Source organism: Ascaphus truei, chromosome 8 (genome assembly GCF_040206685.1).
Source record: "Ascaphus truei isolate aAscTru1 chromosome 8, aAscTru1.hap1, whole genome shotgun sequence".
Taxonomy (NCBI): Eukaryota; Metazoa; Chordata; class Amphibia; order Anura; family Ascaphidae; genus Ascaphus; species Ascaphus truei.
Window position 1 is genome coordinate 39,199,978 of NC_134490.1, and position 27,961 is coordinate 39,227,938.

The 27,961-nt window shown below is 50.3% G+C and overlaps 1 protein-coding gene across 1 annotated transcript; it reads left to right on the top strand.

The window, feature by feature from the left end:
* Positions 1-77: 77 nt before the first annotated feature.
* On the top strand, positions 78-27,782 carry CSNK1G2 (casein kinase 1 gamma 2). Its single transcript, XM_075611558.1, has 11 exons — positions 78-338; positions 1,359-1,399; positions 2,414-2,483; positions 3,088-3,236; positions 3,647-3,881; positions 6,122-6,207; positions 6,724-6,808; positions 24,668-24,816; positions 24,991-25,074; positions 25,185-25,291; positions 25,862-27,782. The coding sequence occupies exons 1-11, from the start codon at positions 146-148 to the stop codon at positions 25,911-25,913; spliced, it is 1,251 nt and encodes a 416-aa protein (XP_075467673.1). The 5' UTR covers positions 78-145; the 3' UTR covers positions 25,914-27,782.
* The last annotated feature ends 179 nt before the right edge of the window (positions 27,783-27,961 follow it).

Genomic DNA, 27,961 nt, shown 5'->3' on the forward strand with positions numbered 1-27,961 from the left:
TCTTCCCTTCCCACGGCCAGGATGCCCTATTGCTGACAACCGAAAGTGGGGGGGGGAGGGGGCGGGAAGGGGGGCATCTTCCCGCATTCGCTCCTGTCCCCTGGCGGTCGCTGTAACCGTGGAGAAGCCTGGCTACCACAAACTGATGGATTTTGACAAGAGGGGGGGAAAGGGAGACACCGAGGAGGGGTGGAAGATGTCAAAGACGGGGGGAGGCGGGGTGGAGGGAACTAGGGGAAGCCGCAGCGCTAGCGCCAACTCTGGAGTTCTAATGGTGGGTCCTAACTTCCGAGTCGGGAAGAAGATCGGGTGTGGGAATTTCGGGGAGCTGCGGCTGGGTGAGTGATGGGCATATAGCGGGAGGGGGCTGTGTGTTCCTCTCCTGCCCTGCAGAATCTCATTATTGTAACTCGCATGTATACTTATGGGTCAGTCCATCCTAGGACCTAAAGCCCAGATTCACTAAAGTGTGTTAAGCTTTAGCCCGTGTTTATTCCCATTCAGAGTGAGCTAAGAGCTGTGACCTGTTACATTTAGCTGATTTACATCATTTTCTTTTACAATAATCAGGCTTTTAATGTCGTCACAACCAAATGCTTTTTGAGGGTGTTTATGGTCTTTGCCTCATTCCTTTTGTGATGACTGTGTACACTCTCATACATACAGCCAAATTGTTAGTCTGGATGTACACTCTCATACATACAGCCAAATTGTTAGTCCGGATGTACACTCTCATATATACAGGCAAATTGTTAGTCCGGATGTACACTCTCATATATACAGGCAAATTGTTAGTCCGGATGTACACTCTCATATATACAGGCAAATTGTTAGTCCAGATGTACACTCTCATACATACAGCCAAATTGTTAGTCCGGATGTACACTCTCATATATACAGGCAAATTGTTAGTCCGGATGTACACTCTCATACATACAGCCAAATTGTTAGTCCGGATGTACACTCTCATATATACAGGCAAATTGTTAGTCCGGACTTCTTTTCAGTTTGTTGATTTGTATATTATAACATATTTTCTGCCATCAGCCGAAAAGATAAAAGGAAAAGGCAATAATTACTAAATAAGGTTAGAATTACATAGGCCAGGAGAAAATAAAAACATATTCATTTTTACACAGGAACCAGATTAAAGTAATATATTGTTTAAAAAAAAGAGCAACAATGTTTAAAAATAATAATATTGTGCCTGTAATTTGCCTGTTCCTTTTAAGAGACGGCTTCATATCCGGAGCAGTGTCCCAGTGCCACTGGACAGCTCCTATATTTATGACACTGTGTGACAGGATGTCAGGGTGTCCTCCCTGTGCTACGGTAACTTCTTGTCTCTTCTCTCGCAGGCAAAAATTTATACACCAATGAATATGTAGCTATTAAATTGGTAAGTTGGACTGTATGTATGTATATCTTTATTTATATAGCGCCATTAATGTGCATAGCGCTTTACAGTAGTAATACACGAGACAATCATATAAATAACAAATAATACAAATAACACATAATTGGAAGAAGTGCTTCAGACATAAAAGTGACATTTAGGAAAAGGAGTCCCTGCCCCGAAGAGCTTACAATCTAATTGGTTGTAGATAAGTAGTGTGTGTGTGTGTGTGTGTGTGTGTGTGTGTGTGTGTGTGTGTGTGTGTGTGTGTGTGTGTGTGTGTGTGTGTGTGTGTGACATTCAGGAGTGGACAGAAATGTTAAAAACTTAGGAGCCAGTTCAAATTTTTAGCTGCCACAGTTTTTTTGAGCAGCAGGGTGGAGGGAAGGAGCTGTTCTGCCGTTTGTCAGTATGTATCTGTGACACACAGCTGACACTCCTCCCCCTGACCTCATTGAGGGCAGAATCCTGGAGCTCTTCGCACTTCACACTAAGCGGCGCAGTGCTGACCTCTCGGTGACCACCGCAGTTGATCACAGCGCCTGATCTTGCTTTCATGTCACTCTAGCGCAGCAGGATCGGGCGCAGTGCTGCCGGTCATGGGGGTGACTGCATCACAGACGCCAGGGGAGTACATTTTAGGTGCCAGGCTTTTTCCATTTTTTTTTTTCTTGAGCAGGCTCCTGTGATGCCTGAGACATCAATACACTTTATTAAATATTTTTCATCTTTTTTTGATACAAGACCTGGTGTGCCTTTTATTTACCGTCTCTGTACTCATTCGTGTGCTGTTTTGCACCCAGGCAGTTACTATGTTTCAGTGGAGTGTCAGTATTTCTTCACACACACTCACACTCTGATTGTGAACCTGCTTAACACTGCTTCTCTGATGCATTTCTGCAGTCGTACACTGCCTGATAGCTGCAAAACAGTCCTTTGCTAGAATCGCCTGCAGCACATTGATAGCTATAAGTGAGAGTTAGAAGAGAGGAATGAAGTGTTTTGTCTTCCCCACAGGAGCCCATTAAATCCCGCGCTCCCCAGCTGCACCTGGAGTATAGATTCTACAAGCAGCTCGGGAACTCAGGTGAGGATTAGCATCAGAGGGGAGGAAAACAATCTCTGCACGTGCGTGCTGAGTGCATGCTCTGTGTGTGTGCTGAGTGCATGCTCTGTGTGTGTGCTGAGTGCATGCTGTGTGTGTGTGCTGAGTGCATGCTCTGTGTGTGTGTGCTGAGTGCATGCTCTGTGTGTGTGTGTGTGTGCTGAGTGCATGCTCTGTGTGTGTGTGCTGAGTGCATGCTCTGTGCATGTGCTGAGTGCAGTGCACACTTGGTGTGTGTCCTCGCACAGCAAACAGATGTGCAAGATTTTCAAAAGAAAATGTATTACTTGGAGTCCGTCACTGTCATCTTTCAGTGGGAGAAACAGATGGAAGGGACCTATGGTCCATAGAATCTGGCCACTCCCAGGGCACGGTGCCACAGACAGAAGGCACATTGTCCCACCCACCATGGAGTGATAGACTTTATGGGTTTCTCTTGTCTTCTCCATCTGTGGGGTGATACATTGACATATGTCCTGTTGAGCCTATCTGCAAGGTAACCCAGTAAAAGAACAAAGCCGTAGTTTTGCAGGTAGTGTTTTTTTGTCCGAGGGCGTGTAGTCTCACCTCTGTCTCTCACCTGCAGAGGGCCTCCCTCAGGTCTATTACTTCGGGCCCTGCGGTAAATATAATGCAATGGTGCTGGAGTTGCTGGGGCCAAGCTTGGAGGACCTGTTTGACCTCTGCGAGAGAACCTTCACCCTCAAAACTGTGCTGATGATCGCCGTCCAGCTGGTGAGTTCTTTCGGATTAATGGGGCAGTCCCACTTGCCTAACAGAAATAAAATGTTGTAAGCAATGTAGTTCAAAGTCCCAGTAACTATTCATATTTTTTCTTTGCACGCACAGTTTTTCCCCCAAACCTTGCATGTCTCTTCTTTGCACGTACACAGCTTTACAAACCTCGCAGGTCTCTTCTATGTCACTGCTAAGGCTGCCTGCAAGGTATTGCAAATCAATATGTTGCAGGCCCCTCTGGCAGCGCAGGGGTATTTCTGGAGGTGTTACATGGCTAAAGTCTCTTAGTTTATTTATTGCAAGCGGTCAGGGAGCTGGGGGGAGTCTGCTCCGGTGCAAAGGCTGAACTTTGCGTGACAGTCCTGTGTTCTTGGTGTGTGGTACCCCCACCGCCTCTTCCTCTGCAGATCTCACGCATGGAGTACGTGCACACAAAGAGCCTTATATACCGTGACGTGAAGCCAGAGAACTTCCTGCTCGGCCGGCCGGGGAGCAGACGCCAGCGCACCATCCACATCATAGACTTCGGGCTGGCCAAGGAGTACATCGACCCGGAGACAAAGAAACACATCCCTTACCGAGAGCACAAGAGCCTGACGGGGACTGCTCGCTACATGAGCATCAACACTCACCTGGGGAAGGGTGAGAGAGACTGGGCAGAAAGAGCATGTCTTGAGAGAGCCTGAACTCTCTGTTGTGTAATGTGTGTGTGTGTGTGTGTATACGCATACATATATATACGCACACACACACATTCACACATACACCTATGCGCACACATATACATGCATATAGGGATTGACAAATTATGCAAAATGCTACTTGCCAGACAAAAAAGGGACCCCCACACCAAATTTTTTTTTTTGGAATGGCGCTGTACATTGGCGAAAACAAGACTGATTGTGCACTGTTTCTCACCCCTTCCTCTTCTTCTCATCCTCTTCCTCTTACCCCCCCTCCTCTTCTCACCCACCTCCTTCTCTTCCTCTCACCCCTCTCCATCTACTCTCACCCCCCTCCCCCCCTCCTCCTCCTCCTCTCACTTACCATGTCATCAAAGCACGGCAGCAGAGGAGGAAGACAGCGGGCGGCGGAACAAGGAGAAGAGGACTGAGGAGTGTAAACTGTGGTGTGTGTATACATATATACATACACAGGGCTCGTCAAATATGCTCGCCCGCAGCAAGTTCATATTAGCAGCTGGCGAGCAGGGCGGAGGCAGAAGAGGAGGTCTGAAGACCATGTGAGTGGAGCAGGATGGCACAGAAGAACGGCCGGGGATAAGCTGTGCTGTAGTAGCAGCAGACACCGGAAGTCAGAAAAGACTTCCGAGTCGCACCGCTGGGGCGCGCTCCTCCCAGGCCTTTCTCTTGTGCTGTCCTGCTCCGCTCGCATAGTCCTCAGTGCTCTTTTCCTGCTGCCCGCTGTCTCCCTCCTGTGCAGAGAGAAGTGTAGGGTAATGATCTCTTTGACAAAGTCCCAAGCGGGATGAAACGCGTCAGAGGTTACCTGGCTATGTGAACTTGTTCGTTTTTTCAATAAATTAGCCGTTTTTTCTTAGAGCTGCGTTCGGTTACCTTTTTCCCCGGTGCACCGCTTTCCCTGGTTACCTTTTTTCCTGTGCCACCCTGCTCCGCTCCCTTGGTCTTCAGACCTCCTCTTCTGCCTCCGCCCTGCTCGCCAGCTGCTAATATGAACTTGCTGCGGGCGAGCATATTTGACGAGCCCTGTGTATGTATATATGTATACACACACCACAGTTTACAATTGCGAGACCTCTAGAGAACCTCTAGCAATACCTCAACTAATACATCAAAGAAGAGGTGTGGTGCGGTGATTCATCCAATCAGTGCATCAAATATTTTCACAATTCATTCGTTCTATGAAGAGGCAAGGAAGGGGTCTCGGCAGTGGGATGCGCTGCTGGGACCCCTTCCTCACCTCTTCATATGACGAATGAATTGTGGAAATATTTGATGCGCTGATCGGATGAATTGCTGCACCACACGTGCTACGGGCTTCCTTGCTGCTCTGTATTCAGGGCTTTGTGCAGCATATCATCCCTTTTTCATTACTTGCGATACTTCTGGGATTTCCTCTCTCCGGGGATGTTTTTCAACTACCATTAGTTTCCCATATCATTATCAGCATACAAGATGCTTTTTGGACATTTGTGATTTAGGGCTGGACATTTGGTGTTTACATGTGCTTATCCTTTATCCATCGGTGACCCCCACGGTCCAGGGACAGGCTTCATCAGGATTACATTTTTACAGAGTTTATTTTCTCTGTGGTTCTCTGAGATCACTGTGTATTTTTGCTTCCCTTGGTTATCTCTATGTCCTCATTGGACAGGGATTACGTGGGGAGTGACCTGCATTGTATATACCTGTGCAGTAGTCTGTAAATGCTGCTGGGGATCAATTTTTCAGGCTATATGTTATTTGTGGCAGCTTTTGTTCCATCGATATTATACACTTTATTACATTTAGTGATTATGGACAGGCCGGTCATGACTATGTAGAGGACATTTCCTCTATATTGTGTATTTAAGGGTGATCATGCTGCTTGCTCCCTTCACTTTGCAGACTTTGCACACATTTATGCAGCTAGCGCTCTTTGATGTATTAGTTGAGGTATTGCTAGCGGTTCTCTAGGGGTCTCGCAATTGTAAACTGTCTTTTATTTTTATCGTCCTTAATAAATTCTGTTTATATTTTTGTAATCTGAGGTCTTGGGACCTTGTTGTTTCTGTCTTTGATATTATTTTCCCTTTCGTATCACCACTATTTTTTTGTTTTTTTTCTGGTTCTTTTGGATATTAATTTATTTAGTGGTTTTACACTCTCTCTCTCTCTCTCTCTCTTTCTCTCTCTCTGCAGAACAGAGCCGTAGGGATGACCTGGAAGCGCTGGGTCACATGTTCATGTACTTCCTCCGAGGTAGCCTGCCCTGGCAGGGACTCAAGGTAAGGACTAGACGTAGAATTGGATGGCCGATGAGAACCGCTTGGCTCACCCTCTGCCCATTCTCCTATTTGCCATGAAACCTCAGACCCTATTAGATCTTTTCATATTTAGGACTACCTTGTGTCTATCCCATGCAGTTTTTACTGCCTTATTGTATTGGCCTCTACAACCCCGGCTGGGAGGCTGTTCCACAAATCTGTTAAAGACTTCCTCACATCTCCATTGAACCTCCCACTCTCAATTTTAAATGCATAGACCGCTTCTAATTCTCTTTCTATGACACGGAGCATGTCGTGTCCAGAACAGAAACATTCAGGGGATGGGTGCATGGATACTGAGGCTGTCACCTCTAAGACTTATGCACAGCCTGAAGCCTCTAGGGATAGATGAGATAACTGAGGCTGGCACTACCTGCTCTTTATCATTTTGCCCATGCAATGTGTGGGGGGAAAGGGGGGGGGAGGCTGGCGTGCCACGTACACCCTCTTTTCACTATTTACCCCTCTATCCCTCAGGCTGACACATTGAAAGAAAGGTATCAGAAGATTGGTGACACAAAGAGATCAACCCCTGTGGAGATTCTCTGTGACAGCTTCCCAGGTAGGACTAATATATTATGTATGTGTGTGTTTACACCTGTATAAATGTGTGTATAGTTAGATGTGTGTGATAGATGAGAGACCCACCTGTGAAGCTATTAGGAAACCGCATACAACTTAAATAACTTTACTACACCATTGGAAGTGTTTTGCGCTCTTACCTTCTAGATATTATATAGATGCATTAAGAAGACAAAATGTTTTACAACCATACATTGATATTATAAAAGAACATTTACAAGAATGCTACATCAACCATTAGATTACATGAAGATAGAAGCAAGATAAGGATCTGCAGGGGAGTGTGGCAGGGAGACACCAGGTCACCGGAGCTTTTAACTGTAACACTTGAATTGTTCAAGATTGGGAAGAAAAAGGAATCACAATCAACGTTGAATATTTCAGTCACCTACGATTTGCAGATGACATTGCTATTTTTGCCAGAAATCTATAAGACCTCCAGCAACAAATTGGAGAACTCGCCGAAGCGAGTAAGAATTTTGCCTCCGTATGAATCTCCGCAAAACCAAAGCGATGTTCAACAAATGTGTCAAGTTTGTGAAGATTGAAATAAATGGAAAATAACAGGGGTGCGCAAACGTTTTTGTTTGCACCCCCCACCCTGCTCTCTCCCCCCTGCTCGCGCCTACCCCTTACCTTTTTGTCCAGCATCCGCTTTGTCATTTGACGTCACAACGTCATCATGTGACGTGGCAGCGCGTTGCCATTTGTCTCCACGTTGTCATAGTGACACATCGCCAGAAGCCACTGGAGAGCAGGTAAGAGATGTACAGAGACTTCGCGTACTCCCCCGGCATTTTATTTAAATTATTTAAGAGAGCCGGGCCTCTGTAAGCGCCGCACCCCTGGAATAGAAGTAGAAAAATTCAGACTTTCTACCTTGGCCGGCAAATAACAATGGATGGGAACCATTTGAGTGAAATCAATAAGAGAATGAAGATGGGATTGAGCGTCTTTGGAAGAAACAAGACAATATTTCAAAGGAACCTTCCACTGTGCCTGAAGAGGAAAGTTTTCGACCACTGTATTCTGCCAGTGCTCACTTATGGATTTGAAACTTGACCCTAAATGCAAAGATTATTCAGAAGCTTCAGACAACACAAAGAAGTCTGGAGAGATGTATGATGGGTATTATCCGAAGAGACAGGAAAAAGAATGAATGGGTTTGAAACTAGTGTTGTACCGGGTCCTAAATTTTCCGAAAACAGGGTTAAGGGTACCCGGGCAAAATGAACTATTTTGCCTGGCCGGGTACCCGATTACCCAAATGGCACTTACCTGCAGGGTGAGGAGGACCGCGGCGACATCGTTGGTGCAGCAGCGGACGTCATGGTGGCGGGGGGCAGCAGGAGAAGTCTGTGTTCAGCTGGCCGGAGCAGCAGGAATACAGCACACAGCTGATGCCGGGGGGAGCTGGGGAACCATGTGACCGGAGCAGGAGCGTTTCTTTGGACAGCCGGTGAGGAGCTGCCTGTCCAATAGGAACGCTCCTGCTCCGGTCACATGGTTCCCCGGCTCCCACCAGCATCAGCTGCGTGCTGTGTACCGCTGCTCCCGCCGGCTGAACACGGACTTCTGCTGCTGTCACCGCAACCAGGACGTCTGTTGCTGCTCCAACGATGTTGCCTTGGTCCTCCTCATCCTCCGCAGCGGTCTTCCTCATCCTCCGTCGCTGGCTGCAGGTAAGTGTTTAAATCTTTTTCAGCTGCTCTGAAATTACCCGGTGCCGGTCCCAGCCCCCTGCTGCCAGGTCCAGATAAATTCCGGTTAGCTGAAAGCGCCATGCACCGGTTATTTCCGGGTACTCGGTACATCACTATTTGAAACCAATCAAAAGTCTGTGACATCATCACAAGGGTGAAGACATTGAAATGGCAGTGGGTCGGACATATCGCAAGAAGAAATGGCGATCGTTGGACAAAGATGGTACTTGGCTAGATTCCAGCAGTGATTAAAAGGCCAAGACGACGACCAAAACTAAGATGGAAGGATGTAATCAGAAAATGTGTTGGAGCAACGTGGAGAAGAGAGGCTTGCAACCACAGTACCTGGAGAATCACTGGGGAGGCCTTCGATCAAACAGTGGATCGACAGGGACTGAAGATGGTAATTTGAGTTAGATATATATACAAAAATAATTGCTGCGCAAAAATCGGTAACCTAACAATAGTTAATAAATATGTAAATCTGTGAAAAGTAAATTAAAATGATGCTTTAGTGTCTCCGGTCACACACAAAAACCAAGAAAGAACAGATCGAGGTATAGAAACAAGCACAAGAAAAGATACAATTCAGTATTACGGAGAAAATGTATCTAATCTAGCTAAAATAGCTGTGTGTAGGAAGCCACAATTCAAAATGCTCAATAATCCACGGTACAGGAGAATACGATCTCCCTGCATAAAAGTCCAATGGATGGTAGGATATGATCCTATAAAGAAAGAAATGCCAGAAATAGTGAAGTGCTGCAAAATGGGTTTTTAACCTCAGAGGTCAAAAGCTACTTGCAATGTAACAGTGAAAATCAGCATTATGGGTTAACAACCCCGGTACCACTGTGGTAAACGAGTTCCACCCTGGTAAGCGCTGCAGCAGCTTACAGAGTCCCGAAATAAGGCGCGCTTGGAGGCGTCGTCCTCTCGTCACCGGCGGATGACGTCAGCGTTGTGAGAAGCGTCCGTGCACCGTGCTCTCCGATTTAAATCACAAAGCTATGTGTGCGGTGGAGGCTGGCAGGTTTCAGCAGTTCTCAATCAGTGTGTGAAAGTCTGACTTCTGAGGGGGTCTGGTAAGCAACTCGGTATTCAATAGGCAGCCCAAATAAACCCTACGCGTTTCGTCTCAATAGAGACTTCTTTAGGGGTGATGTCATATGGTCACACCTCCCTACCTTTATAGCTGTAGGAATACACTGATAGGCTAATTGCCAGAAGAGATTTTGCCAATTAGACAGAATTGGTATATGTTGATTCCAATAGTAAAACACTGTATAGAGAGGTAACATCAGATGTCACAAGGATGTATTGATTCTCCCACTTAATTTTACTTAATATGTTGAGTACTTGTGAAGTGTCTTGTAAATATGATCTTCATTTTTTAACTGGTTGTTGTAAGTAGAAATCTATACATGCTGAAAGATTTGAAGTAATATATTTGACCCCTGAGACAATGAGTCTCCCAGGTGGTTTTATTGGATCCTTATGTAGTTTTGGTAAATGATAAGACTGGTAAGATTATTTTCATTTAAAAATTTTTTTTTTAAAAATAAAAAAAATAAAACAAATTCTTCTTTACTGATTATACATTTATTTAAACTTCAGGTCAGGAGATTCTCCAACTCAAGCAGTAATTCCTCTTTCGGATTGTGTTATAATCTCATATATGTGTTGATATCATTAAGGAACCTCATGGATTCCGAGACATAGTTGTCTTTATCTAGGACAAGAACGCCCCCTCCCTTATCAGCAGGTTTAATGACGATAGTGTCAGAATCTCTGATAATGTTTTGATCCCCTCCTTTTCAGTTCAAACACCCTGTTGTGTCAAATGTCTCACCAATATCCCACTTACTGTCTCTCTGATAACATATATAAATTCTTTATTATTTAATTTCTGTATGCTTACATTTGAGTATATTTATTTATTTTTAGTTTTGATTCTATGATTTAATATTGTTATCTTATTTTTTTAAACATTTTATATCATTATGTATTAACATTATACTGTGATTTTTACTACATAGACTGCAAATGGGCGTAATTAATTATACACATCTCTTTCCATGTATTTTACTATTGGAATCAACATATACCAATTCTGTCTAATTTCAACATCTCTGCTGGCAATTAGCCTATCAGTGTATTCCTACAGCTATAAAGGAAGGGTGGTGTGACCATATGACATCACCCCTGATGAAATCTCTATTAAGACGAAACGCGTAGGGTTTGTTTGGGCTGCCTATTGAATACCGAGTTGCTTACCAGACCCCCTCAGAAGTCAGACTTTCACACACTGATTGAGAACTGCTGCAACCTGCCAGCCTCCACCACACATATAGCTGTGTGATTTCTAACGGAGTGCACGGACGCTTCTCACTACGCTGACGTCATCAGCGATGACGAGAGGGGGACACCTCCAAGCGCGCCTGATTTCGGGACTCCGTAAACTGCTGCGGTACCGGGGTTGTTATCCCATAATGCTAATTTTCACTGCTACATTGTAAGTAGCTTTTGACCTTTGTGGTTATAAACCCATTTTGCAGCACTTCACTATTTCCTGTTAAAGCTGCTCTATTTCAATCTAAAACTCACAAGCCTTTTATCCCCTGTACCCATTTTTCCAACTCTATCTGTCCGTGATTTGACTGTCACTGTATAACCCCTGTTCTTTAATGTAACCATGTATTTTTTATAACTCTGTGCCCAGGACATACTTGGAAACGAGAGGTAACTCTCAATGTATTACTTCCTGGTTAGCAAAATACAGGATTAATGCCGCACACCATGAACTGATATGAAGTATAACTGATACTTGCTGTTACCGGTGCTCCTGATCCAGGGGAGTCCCTGTCAATGGAAAAACTCAAAGTCAGCATTGTGTATTTGATATAATAAATTCTTTGGAAATCCATAGAGCCCGGAACCTTCCGTTTTTTACTTTCTGGTTAAACATGTTTATAAATAAATAAAAAATGTCTGGCATTTCTTTCTTCATAGGCTCATATCCCACCATCCATTCGACTTTTGTGCAGGCAGATCGTATTCTCATGTACCATGGTATATTGAGTATTTTGAATTGTGGCTTCCTACACACAGCTATTTTAGCTAGTTTAGAGACACATGGTTATAATACACACATCTATATCTCTCTCAAATAAAGTCCAGACGATAGGCACTCACCAATGGAAGATTTATTATATTTCAATCAACGTTTCGGCATCCAGAAGATTGACAAAGGCTCTGCTGGGGGCTGAAACATTGATTGGAATATAATACATCTTCTACAGATTGGCTTACAGAGCACCCCATTATTATAACAACTGTTGGCTGGAGTGCCCATCAACTGCATAAATGCCCTCTATATGTTTTTATATATGTATATACATAATCATACATATACATACTCATACATATATATATATATGTGTGTGTGTACACACACACACACACACACACACACACGTAAAGAGTATATGTATGAGTATATATACACATATATAAAAACATATAGAGGGCATTTATGCAGTTGATGGGCACTATATATATCTTAATATATAAAATCGAATGGTTAGTGAGGTTAGTGCTATCTGCGGTGAATCTCATTGGTCCGTGACTGTCATTGCCCAAGAGGTACGCCCGGTGAATCTCATTGGTCCAAGAGGTACGCCCCACTGTGACATCACCTCCTTCACTCTCACACACTTGCAGTCACACCACACGGCCAGAACCTCTGACGACTCCTTGGTAAGTTGACATGTCACACTCTCACCCCCCACACTCACACACAACCCCCCACACTCTCACCCCCCACACTCACACACAACCCCCCACACTCACACACAACCCCCCACACTCACACCCCCCACACTCACACACAACCCCCCACACTCTCACCCCCCACACTCACACACAACCCCCCACACTCACACCCCCCACACTCACTCGCCCCCCACACTCACACACAACCCTGTACACACAGTCACCCCCTCACACTCACACTCACTCAGTGTCACTCACCCCCCACACTCACACACAACCCCCCACACTCACACACAACCCTGTACACACAGTCACCCCCTCACACTCAGTGTCACTGAACACTGTACACACACCCACTGTCACACACCCACTGTCACCCCACACACCCTCAGTGTCACTCACCCCCCACACACACACTCAGTGTCACTCACCCCCCACACTCACACACAACCCCCCACACTCACACACAACCCTGTACACACAGTCACCCCCTCACACTCAGTGTCACTTAACACTGTACACACACTCACTGTCACACACACACTGTCACCCCTGTGCACACACACACACATCTTACACACATCTTACACATTACACACATTTACAATTCTCCCTCCGCAACGACAATCGCCCATTACCTTCATTCTCCCTCCGCAACGACCCGCTCATATTACAGCGGACCTTACACCGCCCGCTCTCTGCCCACCTCATATATGGGCGCCTCTCCCTCCGCAACGACAATCCTCTAAACCGCACATATTACAGCGGCCCATTACCCTTACTAAACTGCCGCCCATTACCTTCATTCTCCCTCCGCCACCAACCGCTCATATTACAGCGCCCGTTACACCGCCCGCTCTCTGCCCACCTCATATATGGCCGCCGCCGCGCACATTACACCGCCCGCACGCGTCCATTAACTCGCGCGCACATTACACCGGCCTGTGCAAATACCCCTATAAACCGCCACCCACAACGCACTCTTTCTACATTTTTACTAATGCCCCACAAACTCTGGTACTAATTCAAATGTATTTCTCTTTCTACAATGCCGTGCACCTACGCAGTGTAAATTCTATTTGTAAAATGGCCGACACACTTAACATTCTACATCATTCACACATCAACTACATTAATTTAACAAACTTTTGCCTTTACAACTACTAAATACAAAGATTTGCCTCTACAAACACATGGACGCCGCTCACCGCCTACTCTTTATCAACTTAAATTTCTTCTCAAACTACTCACTTACAATTACAATAAATTTCTATCACTACAATGCCGTACGTTTGGCGTGCACCTACGCAGTGTCAATTAAATGTCTAAAATGGCCGACACTAATTTTCTTTTCCTATTATCCATTTATACCATCTTTTCATTTATTTTCTCTTTATTTCATAGCCGCTATAATACATTTTCTTTACACTATGCTAATGTATTTTTTTTATCCATTCTTATAATTTAGTCCTTTATTTATTTTTTTCCATAGCCGCTATATCATTATTTATTCCTTTCTTTATTTTTTTGCATAGCCGCTATATCATACTTTCACTTTTACTCAACTTTCCTTCATTCACACATCGCCACACATATTACATTAATACATTCAACATCATTCACACATCAACTACATACATTTAAATCTTCCAATGCCCTCCGCACGCCAATCTCTGGATGCGCTCCGCAGAAACTTTTTTTTTTCAACATTTTTTTTTCTGCCAAAATGTAAAACTTTATTAACACAAATTTCTACAAACATTTTACATCTACCAATGACCTCCGAACGGCGCTCCGAATTTCTACAATGGCGTGCACCTACGCAGTGTCAATTCAATTTATAAAATGGCCGACACACTACATTTCTTTTACTATTATCCATTTATATTATATTTTGTTTTATTTTCTTTCTTTCATAGCCGCTATAATACTTTTTATTTACATTACCCCCGCTTTGCTAATTTTTTTTTTATCCATTCTTATAATTTCTTCCTTGCCGCTATATCATACTTTCATTTTTAATCAACTTTGATTCATTCACACATCACCACACATATTACATTCATACATTCAACATTATTCACACTTCAACTACATACATTTCAATCTTCCAATGCCCTCCGCACGCCAATCTCTGGATGCGCTCCGCACACACCACTTTCACCAACAACTCATTTCAAAAAATATATTTTTTTTTTTTTCTGACAACATTTTTAACTTTATTAACAAACATTTGTACAAACATTTGACATCTAACAATGCCCTCCGAACGCCAATCTCTGGATGCTCTACGCTCGCAAACTTTTATTTTAAAATATTCTTTTTATTTGTACCAACATTTTTTTCTTTATTAAATGCTCTTTTTAACTACTTTTAATAAAAATACATCATATTTACTCTTCTTTACTGCTATTTCACAACACCCACCCACCCTTCCTCTTTCCACACACCCCCACCCTTCCTCTTCCCACACACCCCCACCCCCCCACCCTTCCTCTTCCCACACACCCCCACCCCCCCACCCTTCCTCTTCCCACACACCCCCACCCACCCACCCTCTTCCCACACACCCCCACCCACCCACCCTCTTCCCACACACCCCCACCCACCCACCCTCTTCCCACACACCCCCACCCACCCACCCTCTTCCCACACACCCCCACCCACCCTCTTCCCACACACCCCCACCCACCCACCCTCTTCCCACACACCCCCACCCACCCACCCTTCCTCTTCCCACACACCCCCACCCACCCACCCTTCCTCTTCCCACACACCCCCACCCACCCACCCTTCCTCTTCCCACACCCCCCCCACCCACCCACCCTTCCTCTTCCCACACCCCCCCACCCACCCACCCTTCCTCTTCCCACACACCCCCACCCACCCACCCTTCCTCTTCCCACACACCCCCACCCACCCACCCTTCCTCTTCCCACACACCCCCACCCACCCACCCTTCCTCTTCCCACACACCCCCACCCACCCACCCTTCCTCTTCCCACACACCCCCACCCACCCACCCTTCCTCTTCCCACACACCCCCACCCACCCACCCTTCCTCTTCCCACACACCCCCACCCACCCACCCTTCCTCTTCCCACACACCCCCACCCACCCACCCTTCCTCTTCCCACACACCCCCACCCACCCACCCTTCCTCTTCCCACACACCCCCACCCACCCACCCTTCCTCTTCCCACACACCCCCACCCACCCACCCTTCCTCTTCCCACACACCCCCACCCACCCACCCTTCCTCTTCCCACACACCCCCACCCACCCACCCTTCCTCTTCCCACACACCCCCACCCACCCACCCTTCCTCTTCCCACACACCCCCACCCACCCACCCTTCCTCTTCCCACACACCCCCACCCACCCACCCTTCCTCTTCCCACACACCCCCACCCACCCACCCTTCCTCTTCCCACACACCCCCACCCACCCACCCTTCCTCTTCCCACACACCCCCACCCACCCACCCTTCCTCTTCCCACCCACCCTTCCTCTTCCCACACACCCCCACCCACCCTTCCTCTTCCCACACACCCTTCCTCTTCCCACACACCCCCACCCACCCACCCTTCCTCTTCCCACACACCCTTCCTCTTCCCACACACCCCCACCCACCCACCCTTCCTCTTCCCACACACCCCCACCCACCCACCCTTCCTCTTCCCACACACCCCCACCCACCCACCCTTCCTCTTCCCACACACCCCCACCCACCCACCCTTCCTCTTCCCACACACCCTTCCTCTTCCCACACACCCCCACCCACCCTTCCTCTTCCCACACACCCCACCCACCCTTCCTCTTCCCACACACCCCCACCCACCCACCCTTCCTCTTCCCACACACCCCCACCCACCCACCCTTCCTCTTCCCACACACCCCCACCCACCCACCCTTCCTCTTCCCACACACCCCCACCCACCCACCCTTCCTCTTCCCACACACCCCCACCCACCCACCCTTCCTCTTCCCACACACCCCCCACCCACCCACCCACCCTTCCTCTTCCCACACACCCCACCCACCCACCCACCCTTCCTCTTCCCACACACCCCACCCACCCACCCTTCCTCTTCCCACACACCCCACCCACCCACCCACCCTTCCTCTTCCCACACACCCCACCCACCCTTCCTCTTCCCACACACCCCACCCACCCTTCCTCTTCCCACACACCCCACCCACCCACCCTTCCTCTTCCCACACACCCCACCCACCCACCCACCCTTCCTCTTCCCACACACCCCACCCACCCACCCACCCTTCCTCTTCCCACACACCCCACCCACCCACCCACCCTTCCTCTTCCCACACACCCCACCCACCCACCCACCCTTCCTCTTCCCACACACCCCACCCACCCACCCTTCCTCTTCCCACACACCCCACCCACCCACCCACCCACCCACCCTTCCTCTTCCCACACACCCCACCCACCCACCCTTCCTCTTCCCACACACCCCACCTACCCACCCTTCCTCTTCCCACACACCCCACCCACCCACCCTTCCTCTTCACACACACCCCACCCACCCTTCCTCTTCCCACACACCCCACCCACCCTTCCTCTTCCCACACACCCCACCCACCCACCCTTCCTCTTCCCACACACCCCACCCACCCACCCTTCCTCTTCCCACACACCCCACCCACCCTTCCTCTTCCCACACACCCCACCCACCCACCCTTCCTCTTCCCACACACCCCACCCACCCACCCTTCCTCTTCCCACACACCCCACCCACCCTTCCTCTTCCCACACACCCCACCCACCCACCCTTCCTCTTCCCACACACCCCACCCACCCACCCTTCCTCTTCCCACACACCCCACCCACCCTTCCTCTTCCCACACACCCCACCCACCCACCCTTCCTCTTCCCACACACCCCACCCACCCACCCTTCCTCTTCCCACACACCCCACCCACCCACCCTTCCTCTTCCCACACACCCCACCCACCCACCCTTCCTCTTCCCACACACCCCACCCACCCACCCTTCCTCTTCCCACACACCCCACCCACCCACCCTTCCTCTTCCCACACACCCCACCCACCCACCCTTACTCTTCCCACAACCCCACCCACCCACCCCATTTTTTTCTTTATTAAATGCTCTTTTTAACTACTTTTAATAAAAATACATCATATTTACTCTTCTTTACTGCTATTTCACAACACCCACCCACCCTTCCTCTTTCCACACACCCCCACCCTTCCTCTTCCCACACCCCCCCACCCCCCCACCCTTCCTCTTCCCACACACCCCCACCCACCCACCCTCTTCCCACACACCCCCACCCACCCACCCTCTTCCCACACACCCCCACCCACCCTCTTCCCACACACCCCCACCCACCCACCCTTCCTCTTCCCACACACCCCCACCCACCCACCCTTCCTCTTCCCACACACCCCCACCCACCCACCCTTCCTCTTCCCACACACCCCCACCCACCCACCCTTCCTCTTCCCACACACCCCCACCCACCCACCCTTCCTCTTCCCACACACCCCCACCCACCCACCCTTCCTCTTCCCACACACCCCCACCCACCCACCCTTCCTCTTCCCACACACCCCCACCCACCCACCCTTCCTCTTCCCACACACCCCCACCCACCCACCCTTCCTCTTCCCACACACCCCCACCCACCCACCCTTCCTCTTCCCACACACCCCCACCCACCCACCCTTCCTCTTCCCACACACCCCCACCCACCCACCCTTCCTCTTCCCACACACCCCCACCCACCCACCCTTCCTCTTCCCACACACCCCCACCCACCCACCCTTCCTCTTCCCACACACCCCCACCCACCCACCCTTCCTCTTCCCACACACCCCCACCCACCCACCCTTCCTCTTCCCACACACCCCCACCCACCCACCCTTCCTCTTCCCACACACCCCCACCCACCCACCCTTCCTCTTCCCACACACCCCCACCCACCCACCCTTCCTCTTCCCACACACCCCCACCCACCCACCCTTCCTCTTCCCACACCCCCCCACCCACCCACCCTTCCTCTTCCCACACACCCCCACCCACCCACCCTTCCTCTTCCCACACACCCCCACCCACCCACCCTTCCTCTTCCCACACACCCCCACCCACCCACCCTTCCTCTTCCCACACACCCTTCCTCTTCCCACACACCCCCACCCACCCACCCTTCCTCTTCCCACACACCCCCACCCACCCACCCTTCCTCTTCCCACACACCCCCACCCACCCACCCTTCCTCTTCCCACACACCCCCACCCACCCACCCTTCCTCTTCCCACACACCCCCACCCACCCACCCTTCCTCTTCCCACACACCCCCACCCACCCACCCTTCCTCTTCCCACACCCCCCCACCCACCCACCCTTCCTCTTCCCACACACCCCCACCCACCCACCCTTCCTCTTCCCACACACCCTTCCTCTTCCCACACACCCCCACCCACCCACCCTTCCTCTTCCCACACACCCCCACCCACCCTTCCTCTTCCCACACACCCCCACCCACCCACCCTTCCTCTTCCCACACACCCCCACCCACCCTTCCTCTTCCCACACACCCCCACCCACCCACCCTTCCTCTTCCCACACACCCCCACCCACCCACCCTTCCTCTTCCCACACACCCCCACCCACCCACCCTTCCTCTTCCCACACACCCCCACCCACCCACCCTTCCTCTTCCCACACACCCCCACCCACCCACCCTTCCTCTTCCCACACACCCCCACCCACCCACCCTTCCTCTTCCCACACACCCCCACCCACCCACCCTTCCTCTTCCCACACACCCCCACCCACCCACCCTTCCTCTTCCCACACACCCCACCCACCCACCCACCCACCCTTCCTCTTCCCACACACCCCACCCACCCACCCACCCTTCCTCTTCCCACACACCCCACCCACCCACCCACCCTTCCTCTTCCCACACACCCCACCCACCCACCCACCCTTCCTCTTCCCACACACCCCACCCACCCTTCCTCTTCCCACACACCCCACCCACCCACCCACCCACCCTTCCTCTTCCCACAAACCCCACCCACCCACCCACCCTTCCTCTTCCCACACACCCCACCCACCCACCCACCCTTCCTCTTCCCACACACCCCACCCACCCACCCACCCTTCCTCTTCCCACACACCCCACCCACCCACCCTTCCTCTTCCCACACACCCCACCCACCCACCCTTCCTCTTCCCACACACCCCACCCACCCTTCCTCTTCCCACACACCCCACCCACCCACCCACCCTTCCTCTTCCCACACACCCCACCCACCCTTCCTCTTCCCACACACCCCACCCACCCACCCTTCCTCTTCCCACACACCCCACCCACCCACCCTTCCTCTTCCCACACACCCCACCCACCCACCCTTCCTCTTCCCACACACCCCACCCACCCACACTTCCTCTTCCCACACACCCCACCCACCCACACTTCCTCTTCCCACACACCCCACCCACCCACCCTTCCTCTTCCCACACACCCCACCCACCCACCCTTCCTCTTCCCACACACCCCACCCACCCACCCTTCCTCTTCCCACACACCCCACCCACCCACCCTTCCTCTTCCCACACACCCCACCCACCCTTCCTCTTCCCACACACCCCACCCACCCACCCTTCCTCTTCCCACACACCCCACCCACCCACCCTTCCTCTTCCCACACACCCCACCCACCCACCCTTCCTCTTCCCACACACCCCACCCACCCACCCTTCCTCTTCCCACACACCCCACCCACCCACCCTTCCTCTTCCCACACACCCCACCCACCCACCCTTCCTCTTCCCACACACCCCACCCACCCACCCTTCCTCTTCCCACACACCCCACCCACCCTTCCTCTTCCCACACACCCCACCCACCCTTCCTCTTCCCACACACCCCACCCACCCACCCTTCCTCTTCCCACACACCCCCCCACCCACCCTTCCTCTTCCCACACACCCCACCCACCCACCCTTCCTCTTCCCACACACCCCACCCACCCACCCATCCTCTTCCCACACACCCCACCCACCCACCCTTCCTCTTCCCACACACCCCACCCACCCACCCTTCCTCTTCCCACACACCCCACCCACCCACCCTTCCTCTTCCCACACACCCCACCCACCCACCCTTCCTCTTCCCACACACCCCACCCACCCACCCTTCCTCTTCCCACACACCCCACCCACCCTTCCTCTTCCCACAACCCCACCCACCCACCCTTCCTCTTCCCACAACCCCACCCACCCTTCCTCTTCCCACACACCCCACCCACCCTTCCTCTTCCCACACACCCCACCCACCCACCCTTCCTCTTCCCACACACCCTTCCTCTTCCCACAACCCCACCCACCCTTCCTCTTCCCACACACCCACCCTTCCTCTTCCCACACATCCACCCTTCCTCTTCCCACAACCCCACCCACCCACCCTTCCTCTTCCCACACACCCACACACCCACCCTTCCTCTTCCCACACACCCACCCACCCTTCCTCTTCCCACACACCCACCCACCCACCCTTCCTCTTCCCACACACCCACCCACCCACCCACCCTTCCTCTTCCCACACACCCACCCTTCCTCTTCCCACACACCCTTCCTCTTCCCACACACCCACCCACCCTTCCTCTTCCCACACACCCTTCCTCTTCCCACACACCCACCCACCCACCCTTCCTCATTCCACACACCCACCCACCCACCCTTCCTCTTCCCACACACCCACCCACCCTTCCTCTTCCCACACACCCACCCACCCACCCTTCCTCTTCCCACACACCCACCCTTCCTCTTCCCACACACCCTTCCTCTTCCCACAACCCCACCCACCCACCTTTCCTCTTCCCACACACCCACCCACCCTTCCTCTTCCCACACACCCACCCTTCCTCTTCCCACCCACCCTTCCTCTTCCCACACACCCTTCCTCTTCCCACAACCCCACCCACCCACCCTTCCTCTTCCCACAACCCCACCCACCCACCCTTCCTCTTCCCACAACCCCACCCACCCACCCTTCCTCTTCCCACAACCCCACCCACCCTTACTCTTCCCACAACCCCACCCACCCACCCTTCCTCTTCCCACAACCCCACCCACCCTTACTCTTCCCACAACCCCACCCACCCACCCTTACTCTTCCCACAACCCCACCCACCCACCCTTACTCTTCCCACAACCCCACCCACCCACCCTTACTCTTCCCACAACCCCACCCACCCACCCTTACTCTTCCCACAACCCCACCCACCCACCCTTACTCTTCCCACAACCCCACCCACCCACCCTTACTCTTCCCACAACCCCACCCACCCACCCTTCCTCTTCCCACAAGCCCACCCACCCACACTTCCTCTTCCCACACACCCCCACCCACCCACCCTTCCTCTTCCCACACACACCCACCCACCCACCCTTCCTCTTCCCACACACCCCCACCCACCCACCCTTCCTCTTCCCACACACCCCCACCCACCCACCTTTCCTCTTCCCACACACCCCACCCACCCACCCTTCCTCTTCCCACACACCCCACCCACCCACCCTTCCTCTTCCCACACACCCCACCCACCCACCCTTCCTCTTCCCACACACCCCACCCACCCACCCTTCCTCTTCCCACACACCCTTCCTCTTCCCACAACCCCACCCACCCACCCTTCCTCTTCCCACACCCCCACCCACCCACCCTTCCTCTTCCCACACACCCACCCTTCCTCTTCCCACACATCCACCCTTCCTCTTCCCACACACCCTTCCTCTTCCCACAACCCCACCCACCCACCCTTCCTCTTCCCACAACCCCACCCACCCACCCTTCCTCTTCCCACACACCCACCCACCCTTCCTCTTCCCACACACCCACCCACCCACCCTTCCTCTTCCCACACACCCACCCACCCACCCTTCCTCTTCCCACACACCCACCCTTCCTCTTCCCACACACCCTTCCTCTTCCCACACACCCACACACCCTTCCTCTTCCCACACACCCTTCCTCTTCCCACACACCCACCCACCCACCCTTCCTCATTCCACACACCCACCCACCCACCCTTCCTCTTCCCACACACCCACCCACCCTTCCTCTTCCCACACACCCACCCACCCTTCCTCTTCCCACACACCCACCCTTCCTCTTCCCACACACCCACCCTTCCTCTTCCCACACACCCTTCCTCTTCCCACAACCCCACCCTTCCTCTTCCCACAACCCCACCCACCCACCCTTCCTCTTCCCACACACCCACCCACCCACCCTTCCTCTTCCCACGAGCCCACCCACCCACCCTTCCTCTTCCCACACACCCACCCTTCCTCTTCCCACACACCCTTCCTCTTCCCACAACCCCACCCACCCACCCTTCCTCTTCCCACACACCCACCCACCCACCCTTCCTCTTCCCACACACCCACCCACCCACCCTTCCTCTTCCCACACACCCACCCTTCCTCTTCCCACACACCCTTCCTCTTCCCACAACCCCACCCAACCACCCTTCCTCTTCCCACACACCCACCCACCCTTCCTCTTCCCACACACCCACCCACCCACCCTTCCTCTTCCCACACTAACCCACCCACCCTTCCTCTTCCCACACACCCACCCACCCACCCTTCCTCTTCCCACACACCCACCCACCCTTCCTCTTCCCACACACCCTTCCTCTTCCCACCCACCCACCCTTCCTCTTCCCACACACCCTTCCTCTTCCCACACACCCACCCACCCTTCCTCTTCCCACACACCCTTCCTCTTCCCACACACCCACCCACCCTTCCTCTTCCCACACACCCACCCACCCTTCCTCTTCCCACACACCCACCCACCCTTCCTCTTCCCACACACCCTTCCTCTTCCCACACACCCACCCACCCTTCCTCTTCCCACACACCCACCCACCCTTCCTCTTCCCACACACCCACCCACCCTTCCTCTTCCCACACAGCCTTCCTCTTCCCACACACCCACCCACCCTTCCTCTTCCCACCCACCCTTCCTCTTCCCACACACCCACCCACCCTTCCTCTTCCCACCCACCCTTCCTCTTCCCACACACCCACCCACCCTTCCTCTTCCCACACACCCACCCACCCTTCCTCTTCCCACACACCCACCCTTCATTTATGTTCCCACACCCCCACCCAACCACCCTTCCTCTTCACACACCCCCACCCACCCACCCTTACTCTTCCCACATCCCCCACACACCCACCTTTACTCTTCACACACCCCCACCCACCCACCCTTGCTCTTCACACCCCCCCACCCACCCACCCTTGCTCTTCACACACCCCCACCCACCCACCCTTGCTCTTCACACCCCCCCACCCACCCAGCCTTACTCTTCACACCCACCCACCCTTACTCTTCCCACACCACCACCCACCCACCCACCCTTCCTCTTCCCACCCACCCACCCTTCATTTATGTTCCCACACCCCCACCCACCCACCCTTCCTCTTCCCACACCCCCACCCACCCACCCTTCCTCTTCCCACACCCCCACCCACCCTTTCTCTTAGCACACCCCCACCCACACCCTTGCATTTCATAACAACAATCATTTATTACTATACCAATTATTATCACATGGACTCTTACATATGTTTATTACAAATGTATATACCAGTTTTTATTCTTCATCAACGACAATAAAATATTTTTACAAATTTTATATATTAATCTTTCTTTTCATTCTATTTCATTCATATACTTTTTATTACAAACAACATTATTTTTTATTTTATCCATTCACATTCCGGGCAACGCCGGGTCTATCAGCTAGTATATATATATATATATATATATATATATATATATATATATATATATATATATATATATATATATATATATATATATATATATTGTAAAATGTATTTATTTATTTTTTCTCTGTGTGTGTGGCCACCGCTGTTTTATAGTGTATCCAAACACAATGGTGGACAATGTATCAGATTGATGTAGCACTCACAGACTTTCCACTTTCCTTCTTTTATGTGAGGCATATATAACAAGAATAGGAGTTACAATATATCCAAATAGGAGAAAGGGAACTTGTTGTATCTCCTATTCTTCTCCTTGTTATATGCCATTGTGTTTGTATACACTACACCATTTGTGGCTTTTTAATTTATTTTTTTCTCTCCCTCTCTCTCTCTCTCTCTCTCTCTCTCTCTCTCTCTCTCTCTCTCTCTGTGTTTGAGCTTCTTTCACCTGGAAGTGTGTGTAAATGTGTGTATGTATCTCTCTGTCAAATATAAAAGTCATTGTCCGCAGAGAAGAGCTTCTCTAATATATGACCCCTCCCTGCCCCACACACAGAGGAGTTGGCCACCTACCTCCGCTATGTGCGCCGGTTGGACTTCTTCGAGAAGCCGGACTACGAGTACCTTCGCAGGCTCTTTACCGACCTGCTGGATCGCCACGGGTACATTTTCGACTACGAGTACGACTGGGTAGGGAAGACGCTGGTGAGTGCGGGGAAGACTCTAAATCCTTGCACTGCAAGAGGGTTCTGCTGCAACTCCCTCTCTTTCACTCTCAGCCACCCTTATCTCTCTTTTTCTTTCCCTTTTCTACCCCACTTGCCTCTGGCTCCTCCCTCTCTCTCACTGCTGCTATATTCCTTTTATTGTTATTTTCAGCCGACTCCCATCGGGTCAATCCCTAATGAAGCCTCCACCCAAGCGCAGAATAGAGAGAAGATTCAGCCGCACCTCAAGCACCAGGTAAGCGCAGCAAGAGGAGAAGAGGACCGGGGGGTGGGGATGGGGAGGGGAATCAGGTGAGATCTGAGCGGTCACTGATCCCCCCTATCCACCTTTCTTCTCCATTCCAGGTGTTAAATTCCACCAACGGAGAATTAAACACAGATGACCCGACTGCCGGACATTCCAACGCCCCCATCACCCCACCCACAGGGGTGGAGGTGGCAGATGATACCAAGTAAGTGTAATCCCCCTCCCACTGCTTCCTGATCCCTTCAAAAACCTGTAATGCCCACCTCCCTTCCTGAGATCTGGCAAGGGATTGAGACACACACAAAAAAAAAAAGAGCACAAAAGGGTCTCATTCACTAAATAAGAGGAACAATAATAAAACAGGAGCTTGCTATAGGTACCCAAGTGATAAATCTAAAAAATTTCCCCCATAACTGTGAAAAAGCAATTATAATCAATCTCTATGTCGAGTTAAATGATTGAAAGTATCACAGGCCACCATGCGTTTTCAGCATCAGCACAGATAATTAAACTCTGAAGACGGGCTAGCGAAGTAGGATTAGGAGTTTGGGGTAAAACAGTTACAGTTAGAGCTGGAACACTGACATCCAGGAAGCTTTCCAAGATCTATTCTTCATGTGTACAAACTCAGATGTTCTGCAAGCTCTGTACACGGGAAGAAGAGACCCTAGAATTTTATATGAGAAACTCTTATCTACATATTTTTTACAACCCAAATTCTCCTAAACATCTATAATAGCGCCAAGCAGCCAAATAATTCCCGCTCTTTCTGCAGATGCTGCTGTTTCTTCAAAAGACGAAAGCGGAAAAGCATGCAGCAAAAATGACTTCTCTCACCCATCTCAACCTCGAAAACCCCGAAATATATATATATATATTAATATATATATCTTTTTTTTTTTTTTTTTTTAATCCCCCGGCTGTTGTTGCTTCTTGGACCACGAAGGGTTTACCTTTTCCAACCCTGAAATAGACTTCATAAAGGAGAAACTCCACACCCTAAAAGCATCAATGCTGTTAATCGGGAGCAGGCCACTGATGCAGAACAATTGGTTCATCCCACAAGCCGCACTCTCTTATTTGCATCTAGGGGAGTTTTTCGGAACGTTAACGGGAAAGGAAGAGAGACGGCTTTTACACACATACCTCTGCTGCACTTACATAGCAGGGGAGAGCCCCTCTGAATGACACTGGCCAAAGCAGGCAGCCCCTGCAATGAGCCTGTATGAGCATCTTGGAAAAAGCATCTCGCAGAACAGGGTCAACCGAAATGTAACCTTTTCAGTCTTGGAGGACGGCCGGAAACACGTCCAGCATTGAGTGGATTAAGTCGGGAGATCTCAAACTTTATTTACAGGACCCCCAAACCAAAGCAGGGAATCTGTGTATAGAGGCAAAAACAAAAAGTTTGATTTTGACGCACAGACATTTTTCTGACCCCACCTGCGTCAATTGTAAACAGAACATTAAGCCTGGTCTTTTTCATTAGATGATGTTATTTCCTGCACCAACACTGCCACTGAATCCTATGGAAACTCTGCGATATACTGTGATATACTGTGTTATAAAGGGACCTATTGTGTTATCTGTGGGAACAACGTCACACGTTATATCGTTGGCCACAGAATCTTACGCTAGTTTAAAGCTGAAAGGGCAGAAGGGGAAATTAAGATGCAGAATTTGATGCATCCCATTATAATGTGTGCGTTGCTTCAAGGTCCGATCCCGCATAACGGCAAAAATAATGTCGTTTTTATAAACAATTTATCAAGGTTATCCGTTTCCTTAGATTCAATCCACCTGAAAGTAACATTTCTGCTTCTCTGCTTTCTATGTAAAATTATTTTTTCTATTCTCTCTGGGTCTGTGTAATTCTAATCATATCTAGTAATTACTGTTCCTCCCCTTTTTCTCTTTGGTTAACGATGCCAGCTTAAATTAGCTCAAAGGAAAAAGTGGGTTCGCAATTTTCTTACATATTACAACCGTTTTCAAGCAGTCTGATCACCAAAGAGATTAGATAAAGGTTATAAACACACTGACAAGTATTTGATTACCATGGGGACATTTAAAGTTAAACAAAATTACATTTTAAAATTCTTGTTGGATTTGGTTGAAAATGGTGTTCATCACCTATATGGGACCTATTAAACAGGTCCCTGCCACTATATAGGTTTGGTCCTGGGAAGGACTGAAGCTATTTCTCCCATGGATACGTCCCGCATGACAAGCAGAAGACACAGTTGTTGCCTCTTTACACAGACTCCCATACAATACTCACAATCTTTTTATGTAACCGCCAAATAACTCCATTCTAACACCGAATGCACACAGGTGTTCACACATACACAGGGCTGTGCAGCTGCTCTTATATTTTTCAGGGGGAAATCCGATTACTTCCCAGGCACTCGTACTTTTGAAATCAAAACCCTCGATCCAAATGTGTTCGGGGGGCCCCGCTGGCAGCCAAGGCGTTAAATTTACCAAAAAAAAAAAGGCATCAAAGAAACAAATATTCCGGGACGGAAGAGGCATGTCGTGTAATATATATATATTTTTTTTAACCTGTTAGTATTGTTGTAGTTTTCACGATACGGGCTGCGCGTGGGAGAGGGCAAGAGAGGTGTTTGATATAAAAATTAAAAAAACAACTTTGTTTTGACGTTTGGATAGAAAATAAAAGAAAATTAAATGTTTGTAGGAATAATACAAACGGAAACTGCCAGTGTCCTGTGTTTGTGCATGATGGGGTGAGCTGCGGGGAGGGAGGCAATCTGATCCTAGATGCATGTCTGGATTCCCAGTAGAATCCTCCACTAGATTCTGCACTTCTCTATTGAGAAAAGGCAACAAAAAACAGCTGATACATTAAAGT

What these genes read in the sequence shown, in the direction of transcription:
- CSNK1G2 (XM_075611558.1), top strand. Translation starts at nt 146, where the DNA reads ATGGATTTTGACAAGAGGGGGGGAAAGGGAGACACCGAGGAGGGGTGG. An exon ending in CAAGCAGCTCGGGAACTCAG is followed by an intron (nt 2,484 to 3,087) that starts GTGAGGATTAGC and finishes TCTCACCTGCAG; the next exon opens with AGGGCCTCCCTCAGGTCTAT. An exon ending in CAACACTCACCTGGGGAAGG is followed by an intron (nt 3,882 to 6,121) that starts GTGAGAGAGACT and finishes CTCTCTCTGCAG; the next exon opens with AACAGAGCCGTAGGGATGAC.